Source organism: Apteryx mantelli, chromosome 2 (assembly GCF_036417845.1).
Source record: "Apteryx mantelli isolate bAptMan1 chromosome 2, bAptMan1.hap1, whole genome shotgun sequence".
Classification (NCBI taxonomy): Eukaryota; Metazoa; Chordata; class Aves; order Apterygiformes; family Apterygidae; genus Apteryx; species Apteryx mantelli.
The window spans coordinates 149,316,311-149,343,215 of NC_089979.1; the positions used below are offsets into that span (position 1 = coordinate 149,316,311).

The following is a 26,905-nucleotide window of genomic DNA, read 5'->3' on the forward strand; positions in this document are numbered from 1 at the left end:
GACACTTAGATATAGCATCACTCCCTTTTGGAAGATGAAGGTATATTTTGAAAAAGATTACCTGAAATACTCTAAGGCCTAAGGTATTTCAAATTTTGATTTTCATTTGAAAAATAACAGTCATAAGTAAATATTTTACAACAAAATTGAGTGTAAAATACCATCTCAGACCAGCTAAGCAGAACCAGGATGAGAGTCAGATCTGGATTCAGAAAAACTCTACAGAAACATATAACCAAGAATAAATGGCCACCGAGCCCCGCTCCTGCATTTACAAACAACTACAGACACCTTTGTAAACTGTTGCAGCTCCCTTGACGATCTACCATCCTCTAGTTTCCACTTCTCTACCTTTTTGTAGACTGTGTCAGAACTTACCCCTTAGAGCAGAAATATTCTAATTACCAGGCTATTTTTTTCAGTAACACTCTATCTCCATTTGCTCTTGTGACAGCACTGCCATAGTTTAAGGCTTCAATCCCAACGCTATCAGTGCTCTACCAAGTTAATTTTCCCCAGTTCATCTAACCATCTTAGTAGCTTTTCTCTGAAGCCATTTCAATTACCTTGCTTTACACAGTGACAGTCATTTACCTTCAAGTCTCCCAGATGATCACTGCCTACTGGAAGTTAAGATTTCCTTTTATCTTTTGAAAATACTTCACGTGACCCCACCTCAGGCTGCTCTTTCGTAGCTGCGTTTGTAGCACAGAACTACCCCATTTGACCAGTCAGCACACACCGATCATAGCGCAGCTGCTGGATATGTTTAGTTTCCAGTGCAGTTAACATTTGAAATTTCCTGTGAAACAAAATTTAAACATATTAGTGTTTACTAAATGTTCATAATTTCATTATTTTTACAGACCAAGATTAATTTATGTAAGACAAAAAAAAAAAAAAAAAAGTGTTCCACTTGGCAATGAGCAAATATGGAGCACGCTCATCTGACCTAAATACTCCTGCCTTAAAGTTCCACAGAAAGGGGGTGAAATCTAGTGAAATGTTGATCTGTCAAAAGCAACACACGAGGCAGAAAGTTACTGGAGAAAATTACCAGCGGCAGAATGTTAGTGGAGGTTTTCTGCCTAGCTCCAATTTTGAGTTTATAGATATGTGGTCTTCTGATTTTTCATTTTCATATTAAAACAAAATCAGAATTTGAATGTTAAATCACTCTTAAAAAAAAGTAAGCCCTTAATATTTTTTCAAAAGACTGTATCACTGCTCTGATTTATTGACATTTAAAGCCCATCAAGTACCTCTTATTCCAGTACTTAAGCTCTGTATAACTTTTCCAAAATGATGAAAAATACAATAGCAAGTGATGAACAATAACCATTATATCAGTTCCAATATAAAAATCAAACTATATTAAATCCAGCGTTCAGGAAAAACAAAATATGAGAAATCTTAGCATAATGATGTTAGTTTTTAAGTCCAATTCTTTACTTAAAACACGGTCATGAAATAAGTGCATATGTTCAAATACTTCCTAATTAAAGGCCTTCTATATTCTCACCCATTCCAACTTTACCAAATAACAGCACTACTTAATATCATTGTGTATTAGTCTGCAAGGCAGGTGAAAGAAATTGCATTGCAGGTGCATATAAATGAATATGAAAGTTAAGATGAGAAATACTGCTTATTTCAAAATATTATTAAAATTGATAGACATTTTATGTAGCAGCAGATATATGCATATAAGCATGTTGTCTTGTATTTATCTCTGGAAGAAAGGAAAAAAAAACTGGAGTTCCATTAATCTCATGCCTGCTTATATTTTCAGATCAATTCTCTCTCTTTCAAAACAACGTTTAAAATTCTTTATAGCTGTATGTCTACTAGCTGCAGACCTATCAGTTCCAGTATGCAATAATGAGTGCGGGTTTCTTGAAAGTTCACTAGTTCTTCAGACATTGTTATCACACACCTGTATAAGCAGCTCTCCAACACAAAAATACACCTTCATTCTTTAACACACAAAGGAGTTAAGTAAGATGCCATAAGATTTATTGATAATTTCTTTTACTAAGGCACATGACGTATAGAAATAGCGAGGTACAAAAATGCAGTTTCCTGCATATGAGATTTAAAATCTCATGCTGACAACAACAAGCTAAATCTCCTCTGTTCAGAACATTCAGGTTTTAGCCATTTTTTTCTTTTGTACCAGTTCAACAAGCAACTTGTATCTTGCTATACACTCCTCCTAAAAGGAAAAACAGAAGTGTTAATTAAAATTTGATACATTTATATTGTTTTAACTCGATATATGCTACCTCATTATAGAAGGAAAGATAGGCTTTTTTTTTTTTTTTTTTTTTTTTTTTTTTTTTAAGTTATTCATGCACTGAATTTCAGAAGGAGAATTTACATCTATGGATAATTTCTAAGGTAATGGATAATTTCTCTCTCTAAAGAGCACACAAAACCAGGAAAACAGTTGCCCAGTACTTCTCTATAATGACTGGAAAAAACAATTATTCAATAATTGTATTGTAATATCTAATTCAGAGTAGTTACTCTGGTAGAAGCCACACTGCAGACCCTCTCACCCTGTCAAACACCAGCCTTTAGCACCGTTCTCACCTGGCACCTACCTACACCAAATAGCCTTGAGGAGTTTCAGAGCCAGAGAACTACTTGGATCCCTGCCCACGTTTCCTGCTCCCTCGCACTGCATTTTTGACACAAATAAAATCAGGATTTTCTGCAGCTACAATGACTGAAGCAAGCAAACTAAACTACCACAACTACTATGGAATCTAACACAGACCAACTCTATCAACGATAACGAATGTTGCTTTGAAAAGACAATACTTACCAACAGAGTATGAGATAGATTACTGAGCATTTTACACTTGCAGCTGGATTACTCGCTTTGTTTATTGAGATGGGTTGAGAAAGGTATTGTAAAAATGAAAGCAAAGCAGGTCACCAACATTTGGTTACTGGGAATTAAAATTTGTTTAAAATCTAATTTGTCCTACAGGTATTTTAAGTGAAACACCAAGTATTTCAATTTTTTCTATAATATAGCAAACAAATTGAATTAAATGAAAATATTAAAAAAAAAACCCAGTAAATATGACAATAATGTTCTTTAGGTTATGTTTTGGCTGACAGTTACAAGCTAAAGACCTCATCTTTCTGCATGGACCCTCAGTTCTTAAGGTAATCATTAATTGGCAGGAAATATCTTTCTCCTTGGTTTACACTAGAATTCAAGCAAAACAGTGACTGTACCTTACTTTTTCCAGGAACACATTTTGCTATTTTATCCCAGCGATCTGACGTTCCCTTTGGATACTGCTGCAGGGCCATTTCAAGTAGTTTCTGTTGATTTTGAGTCCACAATTCTTCTGAGGCACGGCTTTTCTCTTTTCTTCTGCTCTCATCATCACTGTCTTCCTCTTGTTCTGTGTTATCAAAGTCCCTCTGGCGTCTTCCTCTGCCCTTCTCTTCCGATACCTCTTTCACTGCTGCTAGAATCATTTCAGGTCCTTTGATAATTTTCCGCTTGCGATGCCTAGTTTCACTGGTCTCCACGTGATCCGTCTGGACCCCCATCTGCTCTGGGATATGATCGTCGTTTCCCTCCTCCTCCTCTTCCTCCTCCTCTCTTTCTCGCTGCGTGATTATGTGGTCTGGCAAATTCATGTTGACTTTGACATTCTTGGAATTCTGGGCCAGGCTTTTAAGCTCAGAGAGCCTAATGATACCTGTTAGAAATATTATTGTACTTACTAAAAACAGTAAAAACAAACCACAAACAAAAAGGGAACTGCCTGCAAATAAAAGATAGCCAGAATAGTACAGAGAGAAGGCAAAGCTCATATGGCTTAAGAGCTTAAGGAAAATGTTTACCCAGAAATCAAGATACTGGTTATGAAGCAATAAACTTTGCCAATTATGCGCTTATCCGGTATATGTGAAGTGACTAGCAAATTACCACTCCGATACAAGCAAACAGAATAGAACAGAACAGCAGAACCAAGCAACCAAGCCCAGGCGAGCTGAGGAAGGACGCCTGGGTGCCTGTAGCTAGAGGGGCGCATTCCCACAGGGCATCCCTGGCTCTTTCGTTTGCGCAGGGTAGGGCAAAGCCCTACAAGGCTCTCTGCAAAGCATACCCTGAAAGTTATAAAATGCATTGCATTTGCATAGCTATAATCCAAACAGTGTGCTTGTTGTAAGCATCAGTAAGGATTTAGTAGCACACACCTGGTGTATACGTAACTGAGTCCTTCAGCTGTTTGGCTTTCATGGTAACCTGTGTTTAAAAAAATTAAAAAAAAAAAAGAGAGAGGAAGAAAGAAAGAAAGAAAGAAAGAAAGAGAAAAAAAAGAGTATTTTAAAAATTACAACATTGTGGCTTTTGAAGATGTCATGAGCAACTTAGCCCACAACACCAACACTGTAACACCTATGAACACCGCGAGGTTAAGTTATGTTCTGATGGTTTTGTTCACATGTGAAGCCCAAACTGCCGTTCGGTAACTTTTCAGACTTTGTCCTTTTAAAATATTCTTAGCTTATTGAAATAATGTAAGCAATGCTATACATCTCTGTTACTACCACCATAACATTCACTATCACAGTTGATATTTAAATTTTATTCTTTCATTGCTAAACCCTAAATCTCTAACCTGAAAAATTGTCACAAGGAGAGGGGGAAAACAGAAAACCAGCAAGTTCTGTCTTGATACGAGTTTCTCAATACTGAACAAAAGAACAAAATAATCCACGTAGGTCAATATGACGAAGTATGCTAGAATGCACTTAGTCGTGAAATGCATAAAATGTAACATTTTGACTGTCAAAGATCACCTGAAAATTCAGGAAAAAAGTTTTCTGTACATGAGGATCCAAAGGATGGAGAGCTGCCTGCTTCAACTCCTATATTTATACCTAAATCTGTGTACTGGGAGAAAGGTGGGACCAGATTGAATATTTTCATCATTACTGAAGCAAGGAAATAAGCAGGCTTTCTCCCCACCCCAGATTCGGAGGTCTCTCATTCCAAATTTCCAGACCTCACTAGATAGATCCTACAGATAAGAAAGAACACAAGCTCCATTTAAAATTAAGGTTCTTTTAATCACTTAAAGAAGATTGTGTTATGTCAAGTGATTTAGACTCCAAAATCTTCAAGTACCAGCTACAGCTGAAAGCATCTTAAAATGTAGTACTTAAAGAAATATTCTAATTTCTAAGTATTGAAAATATTTCATGAATGCCAGATTTTAGTTTTTTAGAATATGAGGTCTTTGGGCAAAAGAGAGAAATTGAAATTAAGTAGTCTGAGGCACCCAAGGCACATAATATTTGAAATGGAAACAGGTAACCCGCTTTCAGAACCTATACGACCTGGGATGGGCAGCCTGTTTCCCGCTATTTGAACCCGGGACTTTAAATGTTCATATCCTTGTAGTATTAGACACTTGGCAGCCTGCTGCCCAGAGAGAAAGTAAAAAATACATCACCTATAAAGTCAGAAATTCCACCATATGGGATCATATTTGCCCCCAATAGGAGTCATTTAGACCTTCAGAGCCACAGCACAGACCACCGTCATTTTAGCTGACAATTAGTTAACAATTACAGACTATTAATCTCTACGCAGAGCAGCACTGGATAGAGAACCTGACAGTGTGTTGTACAGCTATTTTCTGGCAGAAGAATATATAAAGATTCAGCATTTTTGTTCCATGACTGGATTCATAAGAGAGTACTTCAATAGTTAAAGCCCTTTGGTACTTTCTAGTCTCTGTTTGGTTCTTCTCTTCCAAGTTTCTGCCTGTGACATTATAGGACCCTGCTAAGAAAAGTGCTGGAACTCCTTAAAAAAATGACAGTAAGACTTAACAAGGCAAAATAATTTATCTCCCCAAAATTAAACCTCATCTTCTGGGATTATTAAATTTAAATGAGAACTCAATGAACAAAAAAATCCCAACTCTAATTTAAAAAAAACCCTTCACCCAGAGGTAGACATCTGGCATGAATAATTCCAGTTTCTACTGTTGCAGTATGACAAAGTTTTAATCATTTGAAGACAAAGTTTCATAATACTAAGATGTACTGATATTTTTAACGGAAAATATTAGCTTTGTCTGTAATGTGCATGATCCTGTTTCTGAAACAACAGGATAGATCCCCCTTGAAACAGGTAATTACTAACAGAAATTATCTTCCTTGAAGAGTTTAAAGTCTAAATTCATCCAGATTAAAACATTTTGTGTTCCATTTGCATTATTAGCACTGGAGGGTCTCTGTAGGGCCAATGTGGAGGAGAACCCATCCTTGGCTGCTGAACAGAACAGACTCCACCATGGTGACCGGCTACGCATTTCTTGAATAGAAATTATGTTAACACAAACTGGATTATAATAGATTATTTTGAAAAGAGTGAGGACAACTTGTCACACAACCAAGTAGCAAATACTTCAGAGCTTACTTTAGTGATGCAGCAGATCTGCTGTGAATATGACAGGGTGTCACCTATGTTCATGTATGCCAGACAGCTGTTACTAAACCGTTCTGCTATTTTTGAAGTACTTCCTTCAAAAGATGTACAGGCAACTTATATAGCCAAGAAAAGAGGAAAAGAGAGAAGAGATTGCCCTGAACTGAGCACGGCAGAATAAATTTCAAGCAAAGACAGATACACTGAGCTGTTATCTCAGTGACACTGCTCCATTTTCTGCATGTTGATCCTCTGACATTTTAAGAGGTTTGCAATTACCATTTTATCTTTCAAACTGAGACTACACATGCAACAAGCTTTGCATTGCAAGTGGTACAAGTCGATACCTTGGATTCAAGTTTCCTTTACAAGACAGATGTTCCCAAATTAGGCTATCTTAGGTATCCCATAATAGATATGAATTTTGCCATAATCTAGTTAAATTAGAATCTAAAACAGCCTTCCCACCAAAACAGTGAAGGATTTAGTTTTATTCCTAGATCCTAATGGTATTGCACATTTTCCCCTATGTGTAAAAAGTTCAGAAGTAACAGTCTGCACCACCGTAGGTTATCTTCTTGTGGTTAACGTCAGCAATCATGATTTGGTAAAGTTAGCAGCCTTAGCATTTGCAGTAAGTTACTGCATTTATTACATCAAATATTTCTGATACTTTCTCTTATGAAGGCATTAGGATATCTCTATTTTCAGCGGACTTTCAATTTGAACATGCATCTGGTAAGCTGGAAGTCACACCTGTGTGTATGGTTCAGATTTTGAAAATCTACAACTTTGGAATTGAGCAAGCTTCGTTAAGCACCCCTGTTAACGTGAGTTTGACAACTCAACAAGCTTCTTGCTAACAGCTTTACTATCATCTTTTGCAGGTTACATGATGATTTATCTATTATTCTCCTCTTTTCCCTCACACTTTTTTACAGCTGTCTTCTTTGTATGGGTGATTTTGCAAGTCATTTTTTAGGTGCTAGGTAAAGCTCATGTTTACTCTAGCTTATTTCACTTAAGAGTCCCATGTATCACTTATCTAGACCTAAGATTTGTTTGTCAGTCAGCTCCAGTTGTCATCGCCATTATGATGATGACACAGGGAAAGAATAACAACGTGTCAGTATTAACTTTTAAAGGATTATTAGGAATCCAATCTATGGAACATCTGAAATCAGTATTTCAATTTGATTTGAGTTTAATCATTGCTCTTGTCACTCAGACTTGCAGTCTTTTCTGATGCCAATTCCTCCATACTTTCTGACATCCTTAATACCAATTTAAATTTCTTCACCAGCAATAAGTAGCAATATCTAGTAGCTGGTTCTTAACACTGATTTTGAAAAGCAAAAGTTGCTCCATTGCTTTCTCTACTCCATTTCTTATCATACCTTGCTTTGATTATTATTCTTTCATGAGGTAACAGATCACATGCTTGGAAATAATGTTCTTCAAAGTATAAAGTAGTTGTAGAATTGCTCTTCCAACCATTGGTGTTATTGTTAGTGCATAATGCTGTAAAATGAAAGTTTTCATGTATATTCAATTACGAGTTTTATCCTTTGAAAAGTTGTGCTAACAGACTGTTATTACTGACAACAGCCTTCACCACAGCCTTCAGGGCAAGTCAGTCCTTAAGAAATCCTGGGTTTGGGGACACCATAAAAAGATCAAGACTATGAAATTGATTTAAAACTTACTACTACTAAGTCAGTATGGACAGAAAGGGCAGTTCTCATATTCCTGCAGGCATTCACAGTGCTGAACAGACATACTGCATTATTCTATAGGAACCAACTTTAAACATTGCTGCTTCTATGCCCAAATAACCAAGGCATCCTTGTAGTCCAGCAGGGTAGCAGAAGTCACAAATAAAGTCCAGTAATATTGTACAATGAAGCAGATTTTCTTAGACAAAGGAAGACAATAAAAAAAGGCTGCATGCAATCAAATTACTGAAGTAGAAACTGAACCCTCTTAATATGGGACATACAGAAAGAAACCACAGCAGCAGTTTGCTTCTGAGAACTCCCTTCTGGCTTCAGTTTCAATAGCTCTTCAGCTACAAAAGGTTTTATTGAAAGCAAGTGGGACTAGCATGATTTCTGCAATGAAAGCCAGACAGAGCTTGTTTCTTCTTATACCACTCACAATTAGTCCAGATCACAAGACTAGTTTCTACTAAACAAGACACCTAGCAGTAAAAACATTCTTCATCATGACCATCCAGGTGTTAAATCTCTGGTTACCTGAGGTGATGCCTGTCACCTCTTTCAGATGGGACAGTCAAGGCTACAGAGATACACAGGAGAAAAAATTATTATTCAGGGCCAGCTTAAAAGATTTTCAAGCAGCATAGACAAAGCTTAGCTTTGCTGCCACAAGAACAAGACACCAGACTTTTCCTCCTGCAGGGAGGGGAGGCAAAAAAAGCACAGATTTGTGACACACCTAGGGGGAAAACCCTATGAAATCAGGTACAGAGACCCTACCACTGCTAAACAGGCAGAAACAGACCCTTTCTCCAGAAGATGGATGAGCTCGCCATTCCCGCAGCAGTGGCCACGAGCCTTTTGCTTTAGCTCAGTCCTGCAGCACGATGATCAGCCTGGCTTCCTGGGGCTCTGGCACATCAAATGGGGCTTTGAAGCCTTTGCCATTTTGCTGTCGCCAGGCAATAACCTACCTTCCTTCTCTCAATATGGTACCATTTGATCAGGATTGCACCAGATAATTTATACAAGCACAAATCTCTTGGGTTTTGACAACTGCATTCTGAGCACACAGATGGACAGTCCATTAGTAGGGGAAGGGATCACCCATGCTGCTTGGCTTCCCAAACGTGTACAGCCTTATTGCAAAGAAGGATGATGTTATTGCGCTGAGGAAACTGCAGGTCTTGATAAAACTGTTTACTATTCTTAGCAGCTTCCTGAGCAGTATCTGTCAATATCTACTACAGCTGCCAAAGGGTGTCAGCATCAACTTTCAGAAATTTGCTCTCTCAGTAACAGTGCTCTGTTCACCCAGTTGTTATTTTTTCTGCATGTTCTCCATCTGTTTATGTTGTGCAAAAAAGCCAAGATCTGTGGAATTATGGAAAAAGAATATTTAGAGATAGCCTGTAAGTAGCTGAGGCTAATATGCAGCAAAGAGGAATTTCTTGAATCTGTGAGGCTAATTTGAGTTAAAACCACATTTTGCTTATAAGGGAAAGCCAAGCAGAAGGATTTTAATTCCTTCCTGGCTCTGTCTCGGCAGCAGGTTTTACAGACCCAACCTTCCAGAAGAGCAAAGAAGAAACTGCCAAATTTGAAGTTCTCCCCTTACAACCAAAAATGTTACCATGCTGCACTGACTTATTCTCCCAATCTAGATCTAAATGGCTTTCTCATAGCAACCATAATTATTTCAAGAATTGTTTGACCCAAGTCAGATAATAATGACCCATTCCTTTATTTTCATGTAATAGACTCAAAATTTATGCTTTATAAACTGTCTTCTCTTTCATAGACTTGAAAAGCTGCTAAAACTGCCTTCCAGTTTTAACAGGTCAGTGAAACTTCAAGTACTGAAACATCAAGCCAAATCATTCTGCATTTTTGGCAAGTATCCTTCTTTGCAATTTACTAAATTGCTTGAAACTAAATATTCAAATGAGAAGACACACCTTTGTTTTGGCACTGCTTATAGCAGTTTGCTTAGTAGTTTCTTTCCGACTTTTCCAGAAGTGTGTTACACACTACTGTCTTTCCACAGTGTAAATTACATGTTGAATTTAATGCTAACACAGCAAATGCGTGTTTTAAGGACTCTTGGAAGAACCAAGAGACATGTTATGAATTCTAACCATATTTGCTTAGACCAATCAGTTGCAGCTTGTAACAGTACAGTTTTCTCACGGTTATGGACTTTGAAGCCATGTGCAATTCCCAGGTCCGCCACAGCAGACAGAGAGGAGGCAGTTATCTCAACAGAAATCAGAACAACTGTGAGTCTAATTATGTGGCAGTTTAAGATGTGGCCTGCAAAAAAGGGCAAACTTGGCCTAAATCAAACTGGGATTTCAGAACACCAGCGTCCCTCCAGCTTAAGTGTCCAAGTAGTTGATTTAAAACAAAAGAGGGATTGCTCCTTTTCTCAGGACACAGAAGGAGGAAGAACTTGGCAACTAGACTCCTCCTGATGCTGGAGACTTCATTCTATGCTTCTCTTGTCAGTTAAAATCTGTGGCAAGTTTTTAACTCAATATTATGGGGACTCACATACGAAAGAGGAGTTAGCCTCAAATGCCTGCTGCAGCAATTGCTCGGACACTTTATTCTGTGACCGTTGATGCAAAACGCATTAGCTTTCCTGCGACCTAGAAGATTTGGAGTCTGCAACGGAATTCAAGCCCAGCTCACCAGGATGTATGCGGGACATTATTCAAGGCACACTAAAAAGGAGCAGCAGCACTGGCTTTAGCACCCCATCTGCCATTTATTTGTATAAAAGTTGTTCCACTGTCTTCTGTGAGAAGGTTTCTCCCTGAAGTGATAGGGATGCTTTGGTCATGCTTTCTAAATCATGACTTTCAGAGATTTATGACAAGAAGATCAATGCTTTTTGCCTTTGGGTATAAAATGTGTCGTGTTGCCCAGATCTGCAAAGACAGGGCAACTGTGGGAATGCACAGACGAGAACTGTGCAGCGAGGAAATTGTAAACAGCACCCACCTTCTCCTCCCCTCAATATAGCAACGGACTTTCTGGGATGTCTGTGGGATTAGACAGGTGTTTTGAAGGTTGCACTCTCAGACTGAGGGACCTACATACCATCTAAATCCCATTTTAGATATTAATACCCTTTTTTGGACCTGGACCAGAGCTAAGTCCTTATACTTTAGTGAGCAACTGGAAGAACTGTTGCTTAGATAAACACATACAAGATGCCAGAAGTCAGTGTTTCAGGATACCAATGAATGGAGATTACAGTAACTGAGTTACCATAGTATATGAAATGAAATATAAAACAGACATGAAAACACTTAATTTCCAAAAGCAAAAAAAAAAAAAAAAAAAAAGCTAATGAATTCATGAACCTTTAGATATGGATCATTTATCACACAAAAGCTTTCTTGCTGAGAAGCGAGTCCCATTTGTCAAAAATAAGAAACCTATTTTATAATGGAATATAAAAGTACAGTGAGCATGTACTCACACAGTCAAACTTAAAGGCCGAAACTTGTTGCTTGAACATACAAGAAATATCACAAAATAGGAGCCCTCCCCCTCGCCTTATGCTGTCAGGCCTCATGACAATTGAGAATGCCCAAATAGCTCCACCTGTCTATTGTTTTGCTGCCTACCTTAATCGTCTTCTATACAAGCAGCAAATCCTTATCAGTCTGTTTTTGCAACACAAATGCATGAGATTAGTGATTGCAGGAGCAAACAGAATCAGTTTAAATCCTATCCTATAAGACAAGTGAATGATATTACTTCACAAGTATGAAATCTGAGATCTCCTTGCCTTTAATTTAAAAAACCTGTACCTAATAATCACATTAAAGTCTGTTTGGCATGCCAGACAGCTTTTACTTCCTCTGTTATTTTTACAATTTGAATGGCCTTTGTAGCTACTAAAATTAATTTATGCCTTTCAGCAAATATTTTTTTTTAACTTTTTTTTTATTATCTAAAAGGGTAGGCATTGTCAAGTACAATACACTTCTATAATTTCACATCTAAGTGCTTTTTCTCCACTTTTGAGTTCGGTAAAAGCTAACTATCATTTATTTTAAATTTTCATAAAGGCTTAGCATTTGTCAAACCAAACAATCTAATTTTTCTGCAAAAATTAGTCGTGAAACTTCTTTCGCAATTTATACTATGTTACAGGATATTCATATTGTTTAGAAAATTCAAACGTAACTTTTTAATTTTGTTTTAAAAGGTCAATTATTTCCTTAAGTTTTGGAGGACAGGAATGAGAACTAACCCCGAAGCAACAAATTCAGCAAGGAAAATGGGTCAAAGAACAGATGTCTAGAGGATGACAGAGAGCAGTGGCACAGGTAACCAGGTCAGCAGGCAGGAACTCTGATTAGAGTAAACTGAACTCTATTTCCCTTTCATAATCAAAATACTTGAAAATCTAATTTATACCACCAGCCAATTGCAACGAAAATGACTTAAAAAGCTGTAGAAGCTTTCAATTGCAAAAGCAATAAAATTTCATTATACTAACCCAGTTGAAAATTATCTTTATGGAAGAAGATTGATAAATCCCCACTAAGTACATAATAAAATGAGAATTGCCAATTTAAATAATTAAGCATACTGATAAAATGAGCACAACTTAACCTCATCTATTTTGGGTTAATTATTCATTATTCAAGTATTGTTAATTGTGTAATTTCCCCAAAACTTAAGTACTTGTTTATGACAAACAATTTTAATGGCAGTAGAAAAGAAAAAGCATCTGAAAGATTGCTTTGTCAGGAATTACTGAATTTAAGAACAGTCAAGCTAAGGTATATGCAGCGATTGGTAACCAACTACAGTAACTATCTGGCTTTAATTTTACATTTTTAAAAAATGAGTTCACACATGCTTCCAATTGAAGAAAGGTTTTGTTTCCTCCCCCTTTCCTCCTAGATATCTTGCACTTGTTAGTCTAATCACAGACCATATGAAGAGAAGGACCTAACCTCAGGCAGAACCACTATACTGATGTCGTTTCTCACAGATATTTGGCTATCCTGTTCTTAAAGGCCTTCAAATGCGGAGACTCCACAACCTTCTTAAGTAGCTTATTCCTCTGCTTTATCTCCATTGTAATTGTTTGCCCCTTCTTGTCTAATTCTGTGATAAAATTTGGGGTAATTTCTTCTTGCCCTACACATCTGATAAAGAACCCAAGTCTCCTCTTCTTCACAGTGCTCTTTTTATGTGACTGAAGTCTTATATCCCTACTTCATATTTTCTTTCAGTTCAAGAACATGAACTCCTTCACAACCTTTCCTTCTAGGTCACACTTTAGAGACCTGTTATTCTCTTTATGCTCTTCTGGACTCTTTACAACCGAGTCATGTGTTCAAGTGCAATACTGAAAGCTAGACACAAACTGAGAATGTAGATGAAGCAGAAGGTTTACTGTCCTGTTTGCATATTCTCAGTAAGATGTTTGCCTTTTTCACAACAGTGTGCCATTTGTTGACTTGTGTTTAGCTCATTATGTCCTCTAATCCTTGTTTCTCCCCTACTTTTTAAGAGTTGCTGCTAGCCAGTTGTTTTCCATCTTTTTACATGTGAACCTGATCACCATCTCTCTGTATGACCTTGCATATATTGTCTGTGTAATTTCACCCTATTTTTTGCATATACTTTCTCCAATTTGTCCTGATCTTTTTGAATTCTACTCTTGTTTTCCAATATACTTTCAGTTCCTCTTAGCTTTGTATGATTTACAAATGATGAACAGATGTGTGAAGCCTTCACACTATTCAATCATCTTCCCTCATCCAGGTCAGAGACACAAATGATGACAGACCCAGAACAGAGCCTGTGGAATTCATCTTGATCCGTTGTTTCATTTTGACAGTGAACCACTGATGGCTTTTGCAAACTGGTTGGGTGGATGCCCCATTCGTGCAGTAGTGGCTCCATACGACAAACTATGACACTGTCTGATCCCGGACAGTAAGAGATGAGCAACTGAAAAGGGACTTCTAGGCAGGCTGTTGAAACTGAAAGTTCATCTTTAATTAATGCCTATTTAATTTCAAGTGTTAAACATTCTGGAGAATTTGTGCTAATATGAGAAGAATCAATAACCATATTTCCTTTAGATGAGAATACTGTTTGAACATAAGCTCACTGGGTTCTGAGGTATCAAAAGTCATGTTCTAGTAAATCAAGCAAAATTTTTTCCAAGCAGGAACACAAACTTTTCAGGCCTTCTTTAGATGTGAAAAATCAATACTAAAGCTGCAAGTATTAGAAGCTTTCCTCCAGACTGTTCCAAAACTCTAAAACAAATAAAACCACAGACCTAAGTTAAAGCAACACCATGAAGTCAAAAAGTTGACAAAAGCCAGGAACACTCACTTCAAATCACTTCATTCTGTTTAGAAATTGCAGTGCAAACCAGTACAGTTTGATACATGAATTTACTTTAAAAAATAGGAAAGAGTTTAAGACAATCTAAAATTGAATTTGTCTGGGGTAGGGGGAATGAATGAATTTCACTGATGCTCTGCTGGTATGTATGAATGATTCTATCTTTTTGTTCAAAAAGTACTGAAATATTTTTCTACCCCTTTTTGCTGAGGAAGAAAGCTAGTGGGATTACATCGCAAGGCCTTGAGACAGAAGCAACAACAGAGAGATCATTTTGGATTGGATTACTTCGTACTATTTTTATTAACACCAATCTAGCTAATCTACTGATAGAAAGGCTTTGAATGCTTAAAAATCACATGGAAACAAACACACTGTAGCTTGTAAATCCTTTCTCTCATTCTCTAATTATGAAAGGAAAACCAAGACTTACTGTTCTCCTGTAAAGTATCAAGAGCAAACAAGCAGAAAGTGGTTTGAATTTTTTAAAAAGTATTTCCTGTATCACAAAAAAGTAGGAAAAACAAATTTAAAATTTCCCTTGTTTTTTTTGTTTTATAAAAAAACAGCTCATTTGCCAGATTCTAACACACACTTCAAACTCTCTTCTGCTTGACTAATGTTAGATTAGTGGTAAATAAGGTATTTCCAAATTGTACTACACAAGCTATTTCAAAACAGAAATTTATCTCCCTGCACCTCTCCCCGTGGAAACAGGGAACAGTTGTTTGGGCGGTAAACACTGCCTGCGTATACAAACCCTTCCTTGTACACAAAGTCTTACAAACCCAGGAGTGCAACATTGCTCTTTCAATCATGGTGATGCCCAAGCAGAATAAGCTTAGGAACCCTTGCTGCAAATTTATATTCTAATTCTATGTCCCTTTCAACAAGTATAAAGGATAAATTGTACATCTTGCTCAGTAACTGAATGGATATATCTTAAGTAGTTCCCAGTTTAACTGTTCCTAATACTGATGCAGTAATTTGAGAACCAGAGAAAATATGTTTCCAAGAAGCTTTTAAGTGTTGCCTCTTAAAACCCAATCACTAACTGTGCAATGTAATGAGAAAAGTAACAGAGACATTAGTAACTAAACTGAGTCAGGAAAGCTGAACTAGCATTATCAATAGTGGGAAATCTTCAGGGAAATAAAAAATTGTGTGGAGAACACTTACAGTTGGAGGTCACCAGAAGTAAAAAGAGATTGCGCTCAGACCCTTCTCCATACATAAAAATCCCCCCAAGACTCCTTTTTTCGTACAAGGAAAATGACAGTTGTTAGAACATACACCTTTCTTTCATTTCCCTATCCAGCTCACTGAAAAGATGCCCATGTTTCTCAAGACTTCTCTCCTAATGGAAGAAGCAACAGACCTTCCCTTTTCTTTCCAGTAGCAGACGTGTGCAAGTATAGTGACCAAATATATTAAGCAAAAGGTTCTTTATAAAAGAATGTTTTTACACCTGCTTCAAGGAATAAATCAGAAAACAGGTACAAAAGGCAGTCTTAAGATTTTGTTAGTTTTCTAATGGGCGGATGTGGAAGCATGTTTGTATTAGCAGTACCAAGCAGTTTCATCAGCTTTTCAAAGCAATCTCAAAGATTTTTCCCAGGCACACAGCATACTATCAAGTCATGTGAAATAATTTTACTATTAAAATCTGCTAAGTAAAATACAGCATTTTTTAATAAAGCCATTCCAATATAGTATTATGGTGTACAACACTAAACAGAATCTCAAAACAAAATAATTAGCATTCCATTTGCATAACAAGTTAGTAACTTCTTGCTTATGTTCACATCAAGACCCTTAGAGCTTATCCACAAATGATGAATCTTGTTCTAAAATAATAGGAATGAAAACGGCTTGTTTTCTAGGGTGTATGAGTAACAGAATTGTATAGATCCATTAAATCTTTAAAAATAACATTTAAAAATATCTTTTTGTGATTATGTCAACAGGAAGAAAAAAAACCCCAAACATGTTAGAAGTATGCAAATTGCCCAGAAGGTTATAGTGGCTTAATGTTTCACAGCAGCTAAAGACTTTGTTTCCCATCCCATTATTTAAGATAATTGCTGAAATATAATAAAAACCATCTAATCTCAAAATGTACATTGACAAATTTAAACGGTATTCTCATTAACCCTTCCAGAACCTTTTAAATAGGGTCATCTGAAAGGGCTTTCAAATGGTCCTCAGCAGACACTGTACATCATGTTCTAGTAATCTATTGCTTAAAAAGTCTTTTACAGCCTAGCCCCAGAGGGTTTTAAGATCATAACACTTAAAATCCATAAGTATAAACTTTCTTTGATACATGGTTCAATACTATAAAATATGAATTAACAAGGATATTAACCATTTTTCATAATACTGTTAACCATGCTATAATCTAGAAAAATGGACTGAAACAGAATCATATATACCACTTGTTTTATAGTTTGTAAAGATATTTCAGTTTAATTATTGGAAACCACCTGTCTAAACACCATTAGCTCATCTACATATTTTGTAGGGACTGGCTTAAAACAGAAATGCAGTCTTTAACCAATCACACAAATATTCTCTTGTAGTTAGAGGACGTTACTATAAAAAAGCAGCGCTGGTTTTTCTGTTCCTGGGTTACAGTAGCTCAAGTCTCTAAGCACCAGAATGCCCCACACAGCTGATCAGTTACAGCTGGTAATTGCGGAGCAAGAGACTGGCTGACATCTGCTTCTTGCATAGTTAGTTAATGGTTCACTTCCAGTTCCTAAAAGGATTGTAGCCTCTCTCAAAAGACAATCTCGGCCCCGTATATGCCTGCCTTCTACACTGCCTGTCTTGCTCTGGTTTGTCACTCTCTGTACAATGCAAATCTGAGTGAACTCACATCTGCCACTGATCGACCCAATTCGTGAGCAATCTTTTCCCATCGACCTGGGGTCCCCCCTGGGAACTTAACCATACTTCTTGTCAGCTGGCTGAGGTCCTCTTCTGTCCATTCAGGTGCCTGTAAAACATTTGTAAAACATTCATTACAGTGGGATATTGGACACATTCTTGTGGGGTAAAATACTGAAAAAAAGACAAACAAAAAAAACTTCACATGCATTAATCAAATCAGGTAAAAAAAACACCCAAACAATTTAATAGTTTCAAATATCTGGATACCATCTCCCTATTTCGTTGCAGAAAATGCACAAAAACAATAGAAAAACAGTAAAATATTACAAATCCTTAATGTTCAAAAAATTCATTTTGCATATAATATACATTGACCTATTTAATTTGTATTTACACATTTATACAATGTATATACAGTATAACAATGCAGTAAAGATCAAAAGCAACAATACTTTTATTAAAGATTAAATCACAGTTTAAGATATAAAATTGCAGGCATTTTTCTAATTTCACATGTAAGATTTTTTCCACCAAAGTGAAAGAAAATATCCTCATTTTTACATTTTAAAAAGCCTGTAAATAAAATAGAACATTCACTTCAGCTTTTTGTCACTGTAATCACCATACATTTTAGCATTTTTGGATGATTCAGAACTGAAATCTGTTGATTCTAATACACCATTAGGACTATTAAACAAAAAACTCACACAAAGCACCAGTCACGCTACAAAAACAAACCGAATGCTTCTAAAATCCAATAACCAAAACACATTAAAATGTTTTACTCTAGCAGCATAAGACAACCTGTTAAAAATAACTGTCTTCATAATGGCCAAATAAAACTGAACAAAGCAAGGAAGCACACTTAATTATAGCAGTTTACGCCATGAAATTTTGCTTGCCTCAGAAAGCAAGACCCAGTAACCATCTCTGATATTTGTAGCATCTTTGACAGCGACTTCAGAGCTGAACCTTTGTTATAAGCACGAACTTGCCATTTTTATTTATTTTTCAAGAATTCTTCATGACGTACCTCTTCTAATCACCATTTCCGATAATGAACAGGCATATATCAAGCAGTTTGCATTACAGAGCCATCAGCACAGAACAACAGTCAGAGGTGAGTGACCCCAGGGACCATCTCCACAACTACAGCAAAGCTTCTCCCTGACACTAATCCTGCCTGTCATTCTCCCACTGTGCTCTAACCACACTGACATCCGCCTGCCGCACTGCAAGCTTAACGGGGCCCTTCCTGACTTTTTACTGTCTCCCCCAATCAATGGTTCAAGCGTGCTCTTTTCACCATGTCCAAATGGCAGCTTCACTCATAATCAAAGTGCATTGCTCCTGTTAAAGGGCTTCCCGAAAGGCTCCACCATTTGCATTCATTTGCAAAGCAAACTACTTTTATTCACTTTGTTCTGCTATCAAGAGTGTTCCCTGAAGCAGATAAATTGGCATAAATACAACCTGCCACTTAAAAGACAGTAAATAATAGCCAATAGTAGCAAGGATTTCATCAATCGTTCTAGTTTGGATCCATGTAGTCCTTTATTCAATGCTGAAAGCCCCAGACATTCATATTTGTATAGCTTTTAATACAAGTATAAAATTCATTATCTATGATGATTTAAACATGGCATGTTTAAATAAAGTGTGTATGTGCATGTGAGAGATCTCACACATACGTTACATATATAACCATATAATTACACTATGGCCCACAGAAGAAGTGCTAAATATGCTGCAGATCTCCGCATTGCACAATAGCTTTATTATGTTTATTGTATTAAACAAGCAAACATACTCCCTATAATATTTTATTCAAAAATATTTCTTCGAGATTTTTAGAAGGGAAGTTTTGGGATACTTAACATTCTACTTCTAAAAATAAAATTTCATCATTATCATTTAAATAAAAAATCGTTCTAAGACTTTGGTTAAAAAGCCTCTTCAAAAATCTGTCAAACTCCATACATCAAACATCTTAATATGCAATTTACTGTAATTTTCTATTTACCTTGTATAAAAACTGTTTGGTTTTTTAAAAAGCAAATGCAAAGCCATTCTTTCTCACCATATCCAAAGCATATCTAAACCATTACATGCGGAAATCAGGATGATCTTTCCAGTGATGTACACACATTGCAAGCTTTCTGTTAAGTTTTATTTTCAGACCTTTTTGGTAAGCTTTGATTAGTCAGTGTGCTCAAAACTTTATTATTCATTTTAAAATATTACAGAATTCATGAGGTTCTCTTTCTAAATAACTAACAAAGCTACAAACATTCTGTAAATCTGTAACTAACTGTATAGCTAACTCAAAGCACAGGAATTCATTAGCTAAAGTAAAATATCAACATGTTATCCTTGTTTCAACCCCAAAATAAATTTTAAGATGTAAAAACCTAAAACATTTATAAATTTGGAAAACTTTGAAAAAGCTTTTAGAAAATCCGCTGTTAACCATTACAGCTGTAAAGACCTTTTGTGAATCTGCAGCTCCTCAGCAATAGTTAATTGTGTCTTTAGATGCAACAGTGACTACTGTGATCCAACTACTACAAGCAGCTATGAGGGTGGTCATGGTGTGAATGTATTCTCCCTGTTCTAATCTGTAGCCAACTGTAACTGCGAGAGTCAAATGAATGCATAAACACACTGCTTTGTCACCTAAAACCATGTGTGTCCAATATTACTGAAACACTAGGCCAAAATTCATCTCTACAGTAAAGTAATGGAAGACACCACATGGTGAGGGGACAGCTGTTGTGACTACACAAGCATTCAGATTTTGCATCAGAAAAGCCCCGTTCTGGGATTAACTCTCCATACTGAATACAAAATGAAAAGTACACAGAGTTATGGACTACAGTCTCTAAAATGAAAATAAACAAGTGTAAATATTAAAAAATTCATAGCATTCACTCAAATGATATTCTCTTAATATGATTTATTGCACATAGCTGGCAATATAAGGACTGGTTCACCCAAAGTGCTTTGCACCTTCTAAAGAAAAGAAATATGAATGTGGTTTATTGTCTAGCATTGCTGTTACATGTGCATCTGTACTTAGCAATTCCATACCACTTTTTTCAGCATGACAGAGTTTACATACTAGGATTTTTTTAATGTAAAAAGCTCTATTTTTCATTGACATTAAAAGCAAATTTTTAGTGAACAAAGCAGCATTTGTTTTCAAGAAAACTGTTTGACTCATTTAGAACTGTTAACATTAAGAACTACAAAAATATATGCCATTTTACTGATAAAATGGGGAAGTGGTTAGTGTTTGAGACTTTATAAACAAAGCCCTTTGTTTAACAGGTATTTATATTAATTTGACAATAAGAGGTAATTTAGATTTTTTTAGATTAAATTTCAGCCTCAGACATACTTTCTTCCTGTCATCAACATATGGATAGATTCTTCAACTGAAGTCATGGTTGGATGGAAGTTTGGCGAATGTTTAAAATCTGGCCAGGATTTTGTGCTAAATTTCATCAGATTTTAGTTAATTCACTGTTTTGTGCACTTCTAGTCTCCAGTTTTTCAAATAAACCATGAGGTGGCATCTATTTAAAAGTGACCTTTGTAAACATTTGTAGAACAAGGGTCCTAAGTAAACTCCCAGACAGTTTTATAATTCAGGATATATTATGCCTACAGGTGGGTGGTGTTTCTGCCCAGTAACAATACATTAAGAACAGGATATAAAATATTCTCAATTTAATTTCTGTCCCATAATATCTTACTCTTCTTACATTATTCCTCCATATTCTTACAACTTCTTGCTTTACTTATAAAAATTCTGCTGAAGTCAGTGTCTGGCTTTGTGATCCAGCTATTTGATGAACACTAAAGATACACTAAAGTTACAACAGAGTATTATTAACCTGAATTCATATTCAAAGCCTCAACATATTCACACAGACCTTTTGGTCCTTCAGAGCTCTTACTCAAATCCAACTTGCTCTATCACAGTTATTATTAAGCCAGCCAACGAGAACGTAAGGAGAGCTATATTGTTTCAGATCAATGGTCAAGCTAGGCCACTAAGCTCAACATTTGTGCTCAGGGAGTGCAGCTGCAGAAAACTTTACTACATCCTTGGTACACCGGAAGGACTGTGTTTATTACTCATCCTTTCCACCCCCACTTTGCTTTGAAAAAAACAGGAGCCACATGCAGATAACAAGAGTAAGAGCAAGGTAAGCATAGATGATACTTATGATAGCACTCCAAATACTTTTCCATCTTCCAATTATTTTCAGCTCACAGGATTTCTTTAGCCTGATAAGGTTCATCTACTTAGTAACCATCAATGAAACTCTCTTTCAAAGGCTTGCCCAATCTCCTCTGAATCAATCTAAACTTTCTGGATCTGCAGCATCCTTCCTGAGGAGCTGCACACACCTACTATCCGTTATGCAAAGAACCACCTCATTTTGTCTCTTTCGAACCTGGCTCCTGCTAGCTTTGATGACCCCTAGATCTTGCTTTTGAATGAAGAACCAGCAAATAGTCTACTTCTATTCACCTTCTGCATGTCACTTACAGTTTTGATTAAAATATCCCTCTATTCCCACAATATTCCCACATAAGTTGTCCTTTCAGGCTAAAGAGTCCTAGCCTACTCAACTGGTTTCTCATGTAAAAGCCATTTCATACCTTATATTATCCTTGATGCCTTTTTCTGAACCTTCTCCAATTGCAATATCTCCTCTTTGAGATGAGATACCAAAACTGCAGACAGCATTCAAGGGAGAAGTAACCATCCATTTATACAGTGGAATAATGATGCTTCTCTTTGTTCTCCAGTCCTTTCTCAAAAATTTCTAACACCTGTTTTTTTTTTTTTTTTTGAATGATATGGAACTGGTGTTTTCATGAAACCAGCAGTCATAATGCGTAATATCTCACACCTTAGCGATCATGGCCAGCTCAGAGCCCATCATCTTGTGCATGAACTTAGGATAGTCATCCCCCATATCAATACTTGCAACTTTACATTTACTTAGAGTGAATTTTCTTCTGCCATTTTATTGCCCAGTCTCTCAAACTCGTAAGATCATTCTACAGTTCTTAACTGTCTGCTCTCATCTTCACTAGCCTAAATAGCCATATCACTGATAAACTCTCTCACTTCAATGTTGACCCTTCTGGAAACTCAGATAGACTCTGTCCATCACAACACCTTTTCCATGTATATTTATCAACTTATCAAAGACATCCAGAGGGTTTAAGGCAGGACTTTCCTTTATAGAAACAATATTCAGGATGCCAATCAGGTCTTATTTATCTGATGCTCACTAATTTTATTTCTTATTTCAGTTTCTGCGAGTTTCCCCTAAACAGATATCAGATGTACAGGCCTGTGAGTTCCCTGAATCCCACTGAAAACTTAGTAAATAAATAGAATTAATGTCACATTTACCAAAGCTTAGTCCTCAGGCACCCAAGAAAATAAATAGTTAATTCAATTACTTCATCTTGGAATTTTGTTTGAACTCTTGTGTGAGTTCTGGTCCTGGCAACTTAACTAATTTAATGTTAAACATTGTATTAGTTAGGTCTAAAAGAACTTTTGAGATACATAATTACTAATTTTAGATTTTTTAAAGCAACTGTACACAAATATGAAGATACAACTCTTTATTTTCACTGAGCTCATAATCTTGTCAAGATAATAACCTAATCATAACCATTTTTTTATACTGTTCCTCACACAATGAATATCCGAGCTGTAAGCATTAAAAGCCTTAAAAGATTAAACAACATACGTAAATGGACAACACCCCTTGAAGAGAACATAAGAATAGGAGCAGAGTTTCATCTGCCTTAGTGTCAGGTATTTTATCATGTGCAAAGGCAGATGTTTTAGGAAGAGATTCTTTCCCTCACAGCTACCAGCAACCTGGATAAGCATTAAGCTGAACCCATTTCTATGTTACAAAGCCAGTGATGAAGTTGTCTGCTCTCTTCATTCCATTTTTGCTCTTACTCAACATAATAAGATCTCTCTTCACACACATTTAGATTTCCATTTCTCCTCACCATCCCTTGCTACCTTTTCCTTTCTCTGTCCAATGTACTTCTGCCCTGTCCTAAGGTGTACCTACTGTAGGAGGAAGGATAGAAAGCAAAAATATTATACTACCAGTAAGCAGCTTGATTTCTTTAATGTCCAAACACGCATTTGAAGACATCCTTTTCTACTGTAGGAGAATCAGTAGAAAAAGACAGGACTCTTAAGAGGTGAGATTTTCCTAGACTTTGCCTGGTTTGGAAAGCAGCCTACACAGTCATTTCAGTTAGCCCTGTCCTGAATAATTCTGGATCATCTACAGACTTGTAGTTCACCACACCACCTCTTTAGCATTAAGCAGATCCTAGCACAGATACACATGAAGCTCCACTGGTAACCTTTTGCAATAACAAGCACGTATCTCTAATCTTCTTACCTATTCTTTGACTAAATATTACTCTAAAGATCTTCTCTTTATCTTATAATCACTTTGTCTCTTTAAGAAGTCTTGCTGACAGAACCTGTCAAAAGCTTTATGAAACGCAAGTAAAAAGCTCTAATAGTGACACATAAGTTTTCTTCATTAAATTCATGCTGACTTTTTACTATTATTTTTAACTCAGTGAATCTACTAATACTATTCATTTCATAATTTCAACCAATTACCCAGCACAGAAGTAACTACTCTATAATTTCCAGAATCTTACAAGAAAATTCAAAAATTGGGATCCCACTTCCATCTCTCATTCCAGGGTCCATTTAGTAATTGCTAAAATATTAACAGTAGTGTTTAAATGTGAAATCTTCACTTACTGGTGAAGACCATAGTTCCAGGCATTGGATTGAATGCTTCAATCTAAAACAATTTCTCCAACTAATCTCCCTACTAATTTTACAAATTCATCGGCAGGGTTCCTTCATCTGCTTTGTTCAAAAGAAGTCATTAGAGTTCGTATGTTTAACAAGATGATTCTCAAAGTCCTTTAGCTTACCTCAGTAAGGATTTGCATTTGACTTGCAGATCTTATGTTCTTTTGCATAAACCTTTCCCTTTTCAAATAATTTTTTTTTTTTTTTTTTTACTCAAAGAACTTTTTTCACTCAAACAGCTCTCTCCACTTTTTAGTGTTAGATAGGAATAAATTCATTCCTGTAGAATGAGTTTATCTGAGATTTTTTCTACTGGCTACCATACTGACAAAGTCAGTTTTGACAAACTTTTTGAAAAGCTTCAAGGAGTCTGTAGAACCATCCTAACTGCAGGTTAATAGAAGATTTTTAAACATTAAAAAAAAAAAAGTAAAGCTCTAAGTTACTTTGAGAGTTAAATCATATTAAAAACCAAAATTCAAATATGTTCATAAACTTTATAATGTCAGTATAGCAGCTTTCCTTATTTTTTTTAGAAAACAAAAACAGCTGCCATCTATTCAGAAATATCAACTAAAATCTGTATTTTCAAATATGTTTCATAGTTAACAAACGTCAAAAAGGAATTATTATTAAGCTTTTTCACTCCAAAGCTATGTATCTATATGTACCTATACATATTGTTTGCTTAACCTTAGCAGGAAAACCTAAGTGAAAAATAGATTCTCCCACCACCACTGACAGTAGTATCCACAGTAGGATCCACAGTCAGGCTATTCCTAGACACATAATCCACACGTTAGCACTGAAAAATGTGAGTTCTAATAGACAAAAAGCAGGGGAGGAGGATAAAAAGGAAGTATAAATCAAGATAAGAAGCAGCTATGTGGAGTAGTAAGACAATTTTTAAACTTATGACTATATTCAGAAGCTTGCAGATAATCCAAAACAAAAGTAATTAGTCATCTGACAGAAGAGGCGGCAAGAAAGTGACTTAAAATGAAACACCGGATGAGCCATATACTCACAAGATGATTGCTGTTATACTAGATTCATTTTAATGTCTCCATCTTTCCCTCCTAGCCATTGGCGCTTATTTGCCTTTCTCCTAGGCTGAACAGCTCTTTACTACCAAGTACTTTCTCCTGTGAAGGCGCCTGCTACATTAAAATGTCTGTCTCTATGTATCAATATGTGCCATTTCCAGGCCTTGAATAATTTAAACAGCTTTTCTCTATATCTGTTTTCCACCTTTTTTCATGTAAATCCTAGAATTACACAAAGTAGTTCAAAACTGATCTTTCATACTCTTTCATACTCATTACTTATCCCTACTTTAGGATTTAAGAGCAAAGAGTTGTTTTTAATACTTCCTTTAAAAGCACTGCAATTCATCTTTAAAAAACTCTGAACAGGAAAGCAATCCTGAACAGTAATACTGTTTTAGATTTTGCAGAACAAGAACACTTCAAAAGACATCTCTAAATTACTTCCATAAAAATATTTTGTCAATAGAGCTGTTGCAAATCTGAAATTGCTCTACAATACCAAGTTAATAATAACTAGTCACTGATATGAACTGTACAATCATCAGCTTAAAGCTATGTCCCCTGAAAAATAGAGAGGTAAGAAGAATGAACAAAACACTTCAGCATTTTATTCTAAATATTTTTAGAAATATGACAGAAATGAAGTAAAAATTTTAAGTAAAAAATGACAGCATCCTGGTTCTTTGTATTTAGGAGAAGCTTGGAAGAAGAATTCTTTGGTCTCCTCAAAACTGCAGGAGTAAAAGATTAACCAGCACCTACCATAGAAGGACAAACACCAGCTTTAAAGTAAAACTTATTCAGGAGTACAGCAGCATGCAAATGTACCTCCAAAAGAAATAAATCAGAAAATTGTTATCTATTTGGTATAACAAAACAAACTGGATGGATTTTATTCATAGCTTTTTTTTTTTCCTTTCCTTTCCTTTCTTTTTTTTTTTCTTTTCTTTCCTTGCCTTTTTTTTGGCCAGGACCATAGAATGCCTGCCATTAAAGCGGGTCTAAAGTAGCTTATAAAAAAGAAAAATCTTCCATGGGTAATATGCATTCTAAAGATGCATGTGACTGAGGCCTCCTTTAAAAGGCAACATCTATTGGTTGCCTCCGCTGAAATACTGAAAGCCCTTTCGTGAACACAAAGGTTCAAAGAGTTCACAGACAAAGGTGACAATTCCATAAAATACACAGATAAAATGAGCATTTATGAAAAGGACACACAAAAAAGTACAAAGTTATTAGAGCATAAATAGCCTCACTTGAAGTCAGAGAATAATTTTACTCTCTGGACAGTCCTCAAATAGTAACAAGTCTAAATTAACTGACCAGCTTTCTACCCTGGCTTTCTTCAATAAGAGAGAGGCATTTTGAATAATGATTTCTATTTCAGTTTTCCTTGATCAGGAAAGATATAGCTCATATTTTCTGAATAAGTTTCTCTCAGAAAACTTTCTTTTAGTGAATTACAACAGACATT

The 26,905-nt window shown here is 36.1% G+C and overlaps 1 protein-coding gene across 1 annotated transcript in view; it reads right to left on the bottom strand.

The window, feature by feature from the left end:
- Positions 1 to 1,994: 1,994 nt before the first annotated feature.
- DNAJC1 (DnaJ heat shock protein family (Hsp40) member C1) overlaps positions 1,995 to 26,905 on the bottom strand; it is a 112,700-nt gene continuing 87,789 nt past the window's right edge. The window contains exons 9-12 of the mRNA XM_067291780.1: positions 17,468 to 17,587; positions 4,231 to 4,279; positions 3,253 to 3,728; positions 1,995 to 2,215 (exon numbers count right to left, since the gene is read on the bottom strand). Of these exons, the coding sequence (XP_067147881.1) occupies positions 2,147 to 2,215; positions 3,253 to 3,728; positions 4,231 to 4,279; positions 17,468 to 17,587 (714 nt within the window). The 3' untranslated portion in view covers positions 1,995 to 2,146. The remainder of the gene's footprint in view (positions 2,216 to 3,252; positions 3,729 to 4,230; positions 4,280 to 17,467; positions 17,588 to 26,905) is intronic.